We start from the raw sequence: 12866 nt of genomic DNA on the forward strand, positions 1-12866 counted from the left end.
TTAGGGCACAGCATTGTATGAACTGCCATTGTGGATTACATATTCTGCTTTTTATTTACCTTTGGTTTGTGAGTATACATCTTTTTGTTTACACTATAAATACGTGGTTTACCACGGTAATGCACGATGAGAGTGCGTCCTTGTTTGCTTTTGTTTATCAGTATTCAGATTTCCCGATCTTTGAAGGGCTGCACCTCTTCGGTTGGTATTCTGAATTTAATCTAGTTTGCATGAAGATTTGAGCGCTGGTTTCATTTGTTTGCCTTTCCAAGATATGCCTTTCCTATTTGGCAAGGCACTTGACCAGTTAATCAAAGAGGTCACTTGTGTAAATGTTTAGTTCTACAACTAAAGGTCCTTAAACCCCCCCACCTTAGGGGCCCCTAGTTCCAGTCTATTCTAACCAGGCTTAAAGTTCAAAACCTAAGTTCATCCCTTCCTTCTGCACAAGGCTTGGCCTGCAAAGGAAGCCAGGTTATCCCTACAAGAAAATACGACCCCCTTTGGGACTTTAATGCAACTGACATAACATCACACATACACTATTTTGTCAAAAGTATTGGGACATCCCTCCAAATCATTGGATTCAGATGTTCCAATCACCTCCATGGCCACAGGTGTATAAAATCAAGCACCTAGGCATGCAGACTGCTTATGTGAAATAATGGGTCGATTTAAGGAGCTCAGTGAATTTGAGCATGATACCATGATAGGTTGCCACCGATGCATTAAGTCCATCCGTGAAATTTCCTTGCTACTAAATATTCCATGGTCAACTGTTAATGATATTATAACACATTGAAAGCAACTGGGAACAACAGCAACTCAGACACAAAGTGGTAGGCCATGTAAAACATGTGGCTTTCAGATTAGTACAACAATAGAACATAAAGAGCTCCATGGAATGGGTTTCCATGGCCGAGCAACTGCATCCAAGCCTTACATCACCAAGTGCAATGCAAAGCGTCAGATACAGTGGTGTAAAGCACGCTGCCACTGGACTCTAGAGCAGTGGAGACGTGTTCTCTGGAGTGATGAATCGCGCTTCTTTGTCTGGCAATCCAATGGACGTGTCTGGGTCCGGCAGAATGCATTGTGCCAAGTGTAAAGTTTGGTGGAGGGGGGATTATGGTGTGGGGTTGTTTGTCATGGATTGGGCTTGGCCCCTTAGTTACAGTGAAAGGAACTCTTCAGGTGTCACCATACTAAGATATTTTGGACAATTACATGCTCCCAACTTTGTGGGAACAGTTTGGGATGGCCACTTCCTGATCCAACATGACTGTGCACCAGTGCTAAAAGCAAGGTCCATAAAGACGTAGATGAGCGAGTTTGGGGTGGAGGAACTTGACTGGCCTGCACAGAGTCCTTACCTCTACCCGACAGAACACCTTTGGGATGAGACTGCCAGCCAGGCCTTCTCGTCTGACATCACAAATGCACTTCTGGAAGAATGGTCAAACATTCCCATAGACAATCTCCTAAACCTTGTGGACAGCCTTCCCAGAAGAGTTGAAGCTGTTATAGCTGCAGTGGGTGGGCCAACTCAATATTGAACCCTACGGACTAAGACTGGGATGCCATTAAAGTTCATGTGCGTGTAAAAGGCAGGCGTTCCAATACTTTTGGCAATATAGTGTATATTCATAAGATATTTTTTTGTATATACTTTACTGTACAAAAATATTATTTAAAAATCCATTACAGTTTAAAATCATACTGGTAGCTCTGATAACTATTCCAAGAATATAGTCCCTTGAAGAGTTACAGCAATACATTATTCCCAAAAAGCACCAACGTGTTTCAATCATTTCTATTCAAGATCTTCTTCAGGGAAATTGAAAACCAGAGGAATCTAGAGCAGCAATTGGACAGCTGATATGTATCAGAGCAGTCCTAAAAACACTAGTGTTCAAAGTGTAATTGTATATTTCGATATTCGATGGTGTGAGCAGTGAGGTGGACATGAGTGGTCACATGGACATCTTATAATATTGGCAGCAGAGGAGGAAAATGGATCATCCTCCCATATCTTTCATATATGGGGTGGAACAAACAGACAACGAAGGCCCAAATATTCCTCTTTAAGCAAAAAACGATGGCACAAACTTCAATTGACTGGAGAATATCCCGTCACATCATTATCTAAGGGAGCGGGGGAGATATAATCCAAGCCCCTGGGCAGCTCTCCATAAATGCCTCCCTCAGCAAATCCAATACTCTATATCCAATGTCTCATGGATTAGCACCTCCATCAAACAAGACCAATTATCCCAAAAGTCCCCTTCACAAAAGGCTCTATTCACATTTAAGCGGATTGTTTTTGTGCATTTTACGTGCTATTTTTTTTTCTTTTTGTGTATATTTTACTGTGATTTCTACACTTTTTCCGCCAGAGTTTTTGAGCTTTGCCATTTTTTTATTAGCCAATAGAGAAATGTATAATGGGTTTTTTTATTACTATGATTAATTTTTACTATTATTCATTTATTATTTTTTTTTTTTTTGTTAGGGTAAGGGGTTAGAGTTAGGGTTAGGTTAGGATTAGGGTTTAGGATTTTGGGTTGGGGTTAATATTTTATTTATTATATTCTTATTATTTATTTAGTATTTTTATTTTTTGGTAGGGTTAAGGTGATAATAATAGTAAATGTTAAATAAATACGCAAATAATTAAAAATAATCATAAACACTATGTAATAATAAAAATAAATAATTGACCTCTAACCTTAACTCCCTAACCCTTAAAAAAAAAAGTAATAAAATAATAGTAATTTTTTTGTTTATTAATAATTGTATTATGAATAATAATGATTTATTATATTTTTTTAGGATTGGGGGTTAAGGTTAGGGGTTAATTATTATTTATCATGATTTTTTTTATTTATTTGTGTATTTATTTTACATTTATTAATATATTAATATTTTTTTTTTTTTATAATTTGAGCAGAAAATTGCACAAATCACACTATTCTATAAATTTCTGTGGGAATAAAAACTCGCAAATCTGCCCAATTTGAGCTACGAAAAAAGCTCCAGAACTTGTTTGAGCTTCAGGCATTTGGCTTCAGGCGACTAGGAGTGGAGATGTGAACCATCTCCATTAGGAATAATTGATTTTTTTTCTCCTCAAGCGTCTTGGAGCTTCGAGCTTCAAAACGCTCAGGTGTGAATGAGGCCTAAAGGGAATTGGGGGATATCTGTTACTGTTTGCCTCTCTGGGTTACAGACATCCTAGACCTGTGGGTTCAATTGGTGGTTTCTAACGGGTTCAAAAAAGTTCAAAACTCTTCAAAGCAACCAAAAATTGTCGAAGGACAGATGGATTTGCAAAATGCCCTGAACCACCTCTTATTTCAAGAAGTAATTTTCTTTCGTATTACTGTATGCTATACTCCAAGGTTATGTAAACACCGGCATATACCGAAGTACATCCATGTCTGTGGGTGGCTGTTTGCAGAACCTGGGCCTTCTGGCCAGGAAAATACTCAGGAATTTACATTGCATGGGCTTAGGTGCCTCTATGCAAGAGACCTAGGAAATAATCTGAAATACTTACCCTATTCGTCATTCCTGCGGTCTTCCTCCTTGTTGCACAACCTGCCTTATGAAATCCTTCTCTTCACCATTAGTACAGTTGTGGACCCTCTTACAAAGTAGGAGTAGCAGTTCTACATTTTAGGTGAGGACACCTAGGCCCTGTTCCTCAGGGCAGAGGCTATTATTATTATTAATACAGGCATCAATATTGTACTGACAATTTATTCAGAGTTTTCATGTTGTCTATGCACATTAGCCCCTGCTCTCAAGGAGCTTGCAATCGAAGGTCACATAGGCCCCTCTATCATATTAGGGCCAGGTTATCTACCACCATGTCTTTGGAGTGTGGGGAAAAACCCATAGTGTCTTGGTTGGAATTTGAACCCTAGTGCTGCAAGGCATAAATGCTAATCAGCAAAGAGTTGGTCTCTACATACTGTGTGTGTATGTTTTTTTTTTTTTTTTGCTGACAGGACTTTCGTTTTAATCTGATGTTATGTGTATATGATTAGGATCTCTTCAGCGTTTTTTTCAGCAGCCCCTGTACTTACTCTAATGTTTTCCTATGTGTCCATATACACATCTTTGTTCACAGGCATTTGAGTTTACAGTCGTTTTTTTTTAACGCAGAAAACTTGCATTCAGCAGTTGATTTTATCAGCATTTCAAACACTAAATGCGGCAAATCGCATTTATAAGCCTTTGTGTTTGAAATTTTTTTTTAACTCTTCCACTTCCAGATGCTGCCCAGAGCCTTTTTTCATCATGAAAAATGCATATAAAGCTTTTTCTAGGTACTCAATTGAACAAAACACTGAACACAGGATGTTCCTACCAAGCTTGTCACACATTGTAATAACCAATTCACACCACCTCTCCCTCCCTTGGACACAAAAGATATGTTAATACACATTCACACCTCAAATTCCTCTGGAAGACCCCCTGCCAGGTGGCCTTAATGACTCACTCCAGCAGACACCTTCCCACCCTTGGAAACAAAATAAATGTTAATGTGCAACTCACACCTAAGCTAATCTCAACACCTACTGCTGTCTCTACTTCTAATCTCTGTATTTCTCTGAAACAGTCTGAAATAGTTAATAATTTACCACTTTTCAGTGCATTCTGGGCATTTGGGAGGTTCTCCTGTGTTTATCTTTAAAAAACGCTTCTAAACATGAACGCGTTATGTAAACACGGTTAAACAGACTTTTTTTAACCTACGTTTTCCAGCAGTCAGTTTCTATCATTCAAAAGTGTCCCGTGTATATGAGGCCTTAGTGTCTCACTAACCTTTAACAAGTAAGAAACTAATTAAGGCCAAAATGTAAACTTCTTTTGTGTTTTTTTCTGAGTAGTTCAGCTGAAGGATGAACAAGATAAAATGTCTACCTGACAATTGCAGGTTTGAAATTTCCTGCCATGTTCAGTGAGTGCTTTCCTTGCTAATTCTAATATTGTTTCATATTTCATTTATTAGAAGAGCATAGCTATACCAATCAATAGAGAATGCTATCAATACTGGTAGTGGCTCCCAAGGCCTTGGAATCTTTACATTTTTTTTGTAAAACAAAGGACAAAACTTAAACAAAAGCCAGTGGGGCATCAGTCTTTTAATGGATAATTATTTGATTTTTCAAGAGAACAAGCATTCCAACTAATAATGTCTTCTGGAATTTTCCACGGAAGTCTGTTCTATTTTCATTCTGTCTTTTAATCTAAATATTTTAACTTTATCTTTAATATCAACTTCAAGGTCCCTTTTAGTGAAGTCAGCTTCCTTTGTTTAGTTATTACCATGAGGATGGGTAGGTTGTTTAGTTGATATAGACATGTCTTCTGCTAAGAAGTCAGAGTCCATGATGAGTATCTTGAATCTTGCTTTTTTTTCATATATATATATAGAGAATATAGCGATGCTTTTAGGTAATGAAGTATTTATAGAACTCTGTTAAACGTTTCTGTGTTGCAATCCATAAATGTTTAGCTACATTTGTGTCATCTGCATAAGCCGTTAAGGCCTTAGCATGATTTGTTGGTAATATCTTATTGTAGGCCTGGAGAAATCTCTAGTAGCCATCTGCAAAAAATTAGGAGCCAGCAAAATGCAGCCCATCCCCATGGTGACGAGTATTTCCCAATCTTATTTTACTGAGATATTTACAAAAATTCAAAGCTGCAAAACAATGCATGTATATATTTCGATGAAACAGGCACAGACAAGCCCTGGCTGTCATTGGCCCTTTTTTTCTTTTTGGACAATCCCACACATACAGTACTGATTCATACTGGTACATACACACAGTACTGACCCCTATGCACACACTCAATCTAACAGTACTGAAACATATGTACTCTCAGTCTCAGAGTACTCACCCATGTGTTCTCTCCCTCTCAAAATACTGACCTTATTGTCTTTCAGTCTTGCAGTACTGATCCATATGCACTGTCACTCTCCCAGTACTGACCAATTTCTTTCTCGGTCTCACACAACTGACCTATATGTTCTACCACCTTCACAGTACTGACCCATATGTTCTCTTACTCTCACAGTACTGACCCATATGTCCTCTTACTCTCACAGTACTGACCCATATGTCCTCTTACTCTCACAGTACTGACCTATATGTGCTCTTACTCTCACAGTACTGACCTATATGTCCTCTTAGTCTCACAGTACTGACCCATATGTCCTCTTACTCTCACAGTACTGACCTATATGTCCTCTTACTCTCACAGTACTGACCTATATGTCCTCTTACTCTCACAGTACTGACCTATATGTCCTCTTACTCTCACAGTACTGACCTATATGTCCTCTTACTCTCACAGTACTGACTATATGTCCTCTTACTCTCACAGTACTGACCTATATGTGCTCTTACTCTCACAGTACTGACCCATATGTCCTCTTAGTCTCACAGTACTGACCCATATGTCCTCTTACTCTCACAGTACTGACCCATATGTCCTCTTACTCTCACAGTACTGACCCATACAGTGGGGATCGAAAGTTTGGGCACCCCAGCTAAAAATGTGCATTAATGTGCATAAAGAAGCCAAGGAAAGATGGAAAAATCTCCAAAAGGCATCAAATTACAGATTAGACATTCTTATAATATGTCAACAAAAGTTAGATTTTATTTCCATCATTTACACTTTCAAAATAACAGAAAACAAAAAAATGGTGTCTGCAAAAGTTTGGGCACCCTGCAGAGTTAATACTTGTACTGCCCCCTTTTCAAGTATCACAGCTTGTAAATGCTTTTTGTAGCCAGCCAAGAGTCTTTCAATTCTTGTTTGAGGTATCTTTGCCCATTCTTCCTTACAAAAGTCTTCCAGTTCTTTGAGATTTCTGGGCTGTCTGTCACGCACTGCTCTTTTAAGGTCTATCCTTAGATTTTCAATTATGTTGAGGTCAGGAAATTGTGAAGGCCATGGCAAAACCTTCAGTTTATGCCTCTTGATGTAATCCCCCGTGGATTTCGAGGTGTGTTTAGGATCATTATCCATTTGTAGAAGCCATCCTCTTTTTAACTTCAGCTTTTTCACAGATGGCATCAAATTACCATCCAAAATTTGCTGAAATTTTATTGAATCCATTTTTCCTTCTACTCGTGAGATGTTCCCTGTGCCACTGGCTGCAACACAACTCCAAAGCATGATTGATCCAACCCCATGCTTAACAGTTGGACAGAGGTTCTTTTCATTAAATTCTGTGCCCCTTCTTCTCCAAACGTACCTTTGCTCATTCCGGCCAAAAAGTTCAATTTTAACCTCATCGGTCCACAGAACTTGTTTCCAAAATGCATCAGGCTTGTCTGTATGTTCATTTGCAAAGTTCAAACGATGATTTTTGTGGTGAGGACGTAGAAGAGGTTTTCTTCTGATGACTCTTCCATGAAGACCATATTTGTACAAGTATCTCTTTATAGTGGAATAGTGTACCACAACTCCAGTGTCTGCCAGATCTTTCTGGAGGGATCGTGCAGTCAAACGTGGGTTTTGAATTGTTTTTCTCACAATCCTGCGAGCTGTTCTGTCTGATATTTTTCTTGGTCTTCCAGATCTTGCTTTAACTTCCACTGTTCCTGATGGCTGCCATTTCTTAATTACATTCCGAACAGAGGATATTGACATCTGAAAACGCTTTGCTATCTTCTTATAGCCTTCTCCAGCTTTGTGAGCGTCAACTATTTTCAGTTTCAGTTTTCTAGACAACTGCTTAGAAGAACCCATGGTGCTGATTGTTGGGGCAAGGTCAGATGAGTCTGGGCATTTAAAACCTTTGAGATTGACATAACCTGGTCTTCCCAGACGATGATTGAGAACAATCCATGACACTGGCAGGTCTCAGCTTTGCAAAGGGGGCAGTGCATGCTATAAATTCTGCAGGGTGCCCAAACTTTTGCAGACGCCATTTTTTTGTTTTCTGTTATTTTGAAATGATGGAAATAAAATCTAACTTTTGTTGACATATTATAAGAATGTCTAATCTGTAATTTGATGCCTTTTGGAGATTTTTCCATCTTTCCTTGGCTTCTTTATGCACATTAATACAAATTTTTAGCTGGGGTGCCCAAACTTTCGATCCCCACTGTATGTCCTCTTACTCTCACAGTACTGACCTATATGTCCTCTTACTCTCACAGTACTGACCTATATGTCCTCTTACTCTCACAGTACTGACCTATATGTCCTCTTACTCTCACAGTACTGACCCATATGTCCTCTTACTCTCACAGTACTAAACTATATGTGCTCTTACTCTCACAGTACTGACCCATATGTCCTCTTACTCTCACAGTACGGACCCATATGTGCTCTTACTCTCACAGTACTGACCCATATGTCCTCTTACTCTCACAGTACGGACCCATATGTGCTCTTACTCTCACAGTACTGACCCATATGTCCTCTTACTCTCACAGTACGGACCCATATGTCCTCTTACTCTCACAGTACTGACCCATATGTGCTCTTACGCTCACAGTACTGACCCATATGTCCTCTTACTCTCACAGTACTGACCCATATGTGCTCTTACGCTCACAGTACTGACCCTTGTTCTCCTGCAGTGTTGACCCATATGTTTTCTCACTCTTACCGTATTGACCTATAGGCTTGTTCAGTCTCACAGTTATGACCTACATGCTGTCTCACAGCACTGTCCCTCCCAAATGGTCTCTCAGTCTCACAGTACTGACCCGTTTGTTGTCACAGTCTCACAATACAGCCTCATATCTTCTCTTACACTCACAGTACTGACCCATATATTCTCCCACTCTTTAAATACTGACTCATATGTGTTGATTTACTAAAACTGGAGCATGTAAAATCTGGTTCACCTCTGCATAGAAAGCAATCAGCTTCCAGGCTTTTGTCAAAGCCTAATTGAAAAAGCTGAAGTTAGAAGCTGACTGGCTATCATGAACAGCTGCACAAGATTTTGCACCCTCCAGTTTTAGTAAACTAAACAGTGTCTCTTGGTCTCACAGTACTGACCCATATGTTTTCTTATTCTATCAGTACAAACCCATATGCTCTCCTAGTCTCACAGTACAGGCCTATATGCTTTGTCACACCCACAGTACTGATCCATATATTCTCTAAGTAGTGACCCATATGTTCTCTCACAGTACTGACCCGTAAGCTTTCTCAGCTCTTTCTCGGATTCCGATCTCCTCACATGTGCTTTCTCTCTAACACTGCAGTAGCTCTGAGCTCATTGATGCTGTGATGGAGGAGACTGAACCACGCATGTACAGGCGTTTGAGAACACCCTCCAGTGTTGGTGGGGGTGAAAAGTAACAGCTTGGAGTGTCTTAGCATTATCCTAGGAACAAGGCAGGATGGGGGAACACCATCTTTGGAAGTTTTTTAGCCAGGCTTTGGGAAATTTGTAAATGACCTACACCTATAGTAAAGGCATTATTCAACTTTAGCCTAAGCTGCACAGTTTGTTTTTCTCTACAAGTACCCCTTACCTCTATAGACAGTTTTTTGTGAAGGTGAATGAAACCTTTAAACTAATGATTTTTATCTGTGTTTTGCCACATGTGTACATTTTTTGTTTTTTGAACAAACAGTACTTGGCAAGGATTCCCAAAGCACTATGGGTTATATCAGTAAAAGCACAGCAGCAGTTGCCATTTTTCTTGGCACTTGTCTCTCATTGAAACTGGGCCTTAAGGAGGAATAAGGCATTGCAGTGAAAGAGATGCTGGATAATATAACCTGTTTTTTTTGCTCTGAATGGTCAAAGTGATTCTTTTTAATCTCTTCCCGTCCGCCCATAGACTATAGACAGCAGACAGGAAGCTTTGCCGATGCAGGCTAACATACCTGTACGTCAGCCCACATCGGCAGTTCAAAGTGCGTACCCGGGAGCGCGGCGACCGGTATTTCGCCTGGACACAGTGAAACACATTACCGCTGTGTCCTTGCAATCACATGGTGTTTTACCATGTGATTGCTATATCCAATCACAGCAATCACATTGTAAACATAGCAAAGTAAAACTAGAGATCGCTTCTCTCTGCTCTCACTGTAAGAGCAGAGAGAAGTGATCCTAGAGCCTGTGAGTGTACAGCAGCCTGTCAGCCTGATCACCGCCATACCCCATACCAACACCCTGATCACTGCCATATGCCATACCAGCACCCTGATCGCCACCATACAAGCATCCTGATCACTGTCATACACCATACCAGTACCTTGATCACCGCCATACTCCATACCAGCATCCTGATCACCGCCATACCCCATACAAGCATCCTGATCACCGCCATACCCCATACAAGCATCCTGATCACCCCATACGCCATATCAGCATCCTGATCACCGCCACGCCTCATACACGCATTCTGATCACTGCCATACACCATACCAACACCTTGATAACAACCATACTCCATACCAGCATCCTGATCGCCGCCATACCCCATACAAGCATCCTGATCACCCCATATGACATACCAGCATCCTGATCACTGCCATGCCCCATACCAGCATTATGAACACACCATAAGCCATACCAGCCTCCTGATCATGCCATACCCCATACCAGCGTCTTGATCACTGCCATACCCCATACCAATGTTCTGATCAACACCATACCCCATACCAGCATTCTGATCATTCCCCATACCAGCATCCTGACCACCACCATACCTCATGCTAATGTCCTGATCACCGCCATACCCCCATACAAGCATTCTGATCACTGCCATACATCATAACAGGGTCAGTCATTTTAGGGTCTCAGCTGCTTCAATTTTCAGATATATATCCCATAGTTTGTAGACTGTATAGCTTTCACAAGGCCTAAATAATATACACTGTTTTGGTTATTTTTACCCCAAAAATGTAGCAGAATACATTTGGCCTAAATTTATGAAGAAATATTATTTATTTGCAAAATTTTATAACAAAAACTAAGCAACAAATAATTTTTTAAAAATTTTTTGGTCTTTTTTCATTTATATAGCAAAAAAATATAAAAACCAGTGGTGATCAAATACCACCACTCTATCTGTCTCAAAAAAAAAAAAAATTAATATGGGTGCGGTGTTACAGTAATTGTCACTCAAAATGTTATAGTGCTGAAAGCTGAAAATTCTCCAGGACTGGAAGGGGGTGAAAGTGTCCAGACTTGAAGTGGTTAAAGATAGTGATTAAAGTGGACAAAACCTCCAGCTAAGGACAATTTTCAATTTTTTTTTCAACTCGCATACATTTTGTTTTATGCTTTGTTAGCCCTTATTAGCGTAAGATATGAGAAGCTTGGCCAACATGGAGTTAGGCTTGGGCAGGGATGAGACAGTACCATCAGGCTGTGGTGCCAAGACCGCAAAAAGATGTTGACATATATGATTTAGCTGTATTTTGTTTTTATTACAGATGATCCAAGAGAGCAAGTCTCTGATTGAGTCAGCAGATATTATACATGAGAAGATACAGCAGTGTCAGAAAACAGGTAAGCCATCCAATACAGTGCTCCCATGCACACAGAATACCAGACCAATTGGGAAGTACAAGATTGTTGTCAAGTGGTTTATCATTATATCAGATATGAATCCATAATTACCAGAAATGCTTGTTAAAATGGCTTTCAGAGGTGTTACATTTTGGATGGCCTTCTTTTGCTATTTTTTCTATGTAGCCTTGATTTCAATCACATCCATAAAATGAAAAATTAAATTCAAAGAGCATACCTTTCTTCAAAAAAAGTGCATGAGCTGGGTCTTTCTGATTAACATAGGCACATCAAATGCAATATGAAATGGGCAGATCTGTATCATATGCAGGGACTGTCCCTACATAACAGAAGTTTAACACCAGACTTTCTTCCCTATACTCCTGAGTGGGGGAGGGAGGCTGGACAGGATAGCCAGAGATTTTTTAAAATGGCCAAATACCTTTCCCTCCTGATCCGCATTTGCCAGCAAAATGACTCTTTGGATTTGTCCTTACAGCAACTGCCCTTTGCTGAAAAAATTCCTGAGTCTGCATTCTGCAAAGAGGCCCTCACAGGGCATTTCTTTGAGACTTGGGAGGGCTTCATTGGCACCCTAAATGCACACATACAGTTGTGGCCAAAATTATTCAACCCCCACTGAAATTGAGTGTTTTGGCCAGTTTGACATTGCTTTTGATCATTCAGTCATCTTGCTTACATTTACATTAAAGAGGCACTTGTAGGTCAGACAAATATAACATAACAGTTATAATGAAATAACCACAAATGTCTTTTCTGTGCTCACAGCATTATCAGTTTTATTCAACCCCCAAGTGACATTCAATCTTAGTACTTAGTACAGCATCCTTTTACAGTTATAACAGCTTTTAAACGTGAAGCATAGCTTGACACAAGTGTCTTGCAGCGATCTACGGGTATCTTCGCCCATTCTTCATGGGCAAAGGCCTCCAGTTCAGTCACATTCTTAGGCTTGCGCACTGCAACTGCTTTCTTTAAGTCCCACCAGAGGTTCTCAATCGGATTTAAGTCTGGTGACTGCGATGGCCACTCCAAAATGTTCCAGCCTTTCCTCTGCAACCATGCTCTAGTGGACTTGGAGGTATGCTTGGGATCATTGTCCTGTTGAAAGGTCCAACGTCTCCCAAGCCTCAGGTGTGTGACGGACTGCATCACGTTTCCATCCAATATCTCCTGGTACTGAAGAGAATTCATGGTACCTTGCACACGCTGAAGCTTCCCTGTACCTGCAGAAGCAAAACAGCCCCAAAGCATGATTGACCCTCCACCATGCTTCACAGTAGGCAAGGTGTTCTTTTCATCATAGGCCTTGTTCTTCCTCCTCCAA

General features: G+C 40.2%; 1 protein-coding gene across 1 annotated transcript in view; it reads left to right on the forward strand.

Annotated features, from left to right (window-relative positions):
- Positions 1-12866, forward strand: part of PLCL1 (phospholipase C like 1 (inactive)) — a 400507-nt gene that overhangs the window by 315474 nt on the left and 72167 nt on the right. Inside the window, exon 4 of the mRNA XM_089671701.1 lies at positions 11443-11518. Coding sequence (XP_089527827.1) covers positions 11443-11518 — 76 coding nt within the window. The remainder of the gene's footprint in view (positions 1-11442; positions 11519-12866) is intronic.

The sequence above is a fragment of the Staurois parvus genome, unplaced genomic scaffold (assembly GCF_062004578.1).
Source record: "Staurois parvus isolate SC_StPar_1 unplaced genomic scaffold, SC_StPar_1.0 ptg000011l, whole genome shotgun sequence".
Lineage (NCBI taxonomy): Eukaryota > Metazoa > Chordata > Amphibia > Anura > Ranidae > Staurois > Staurois parvus.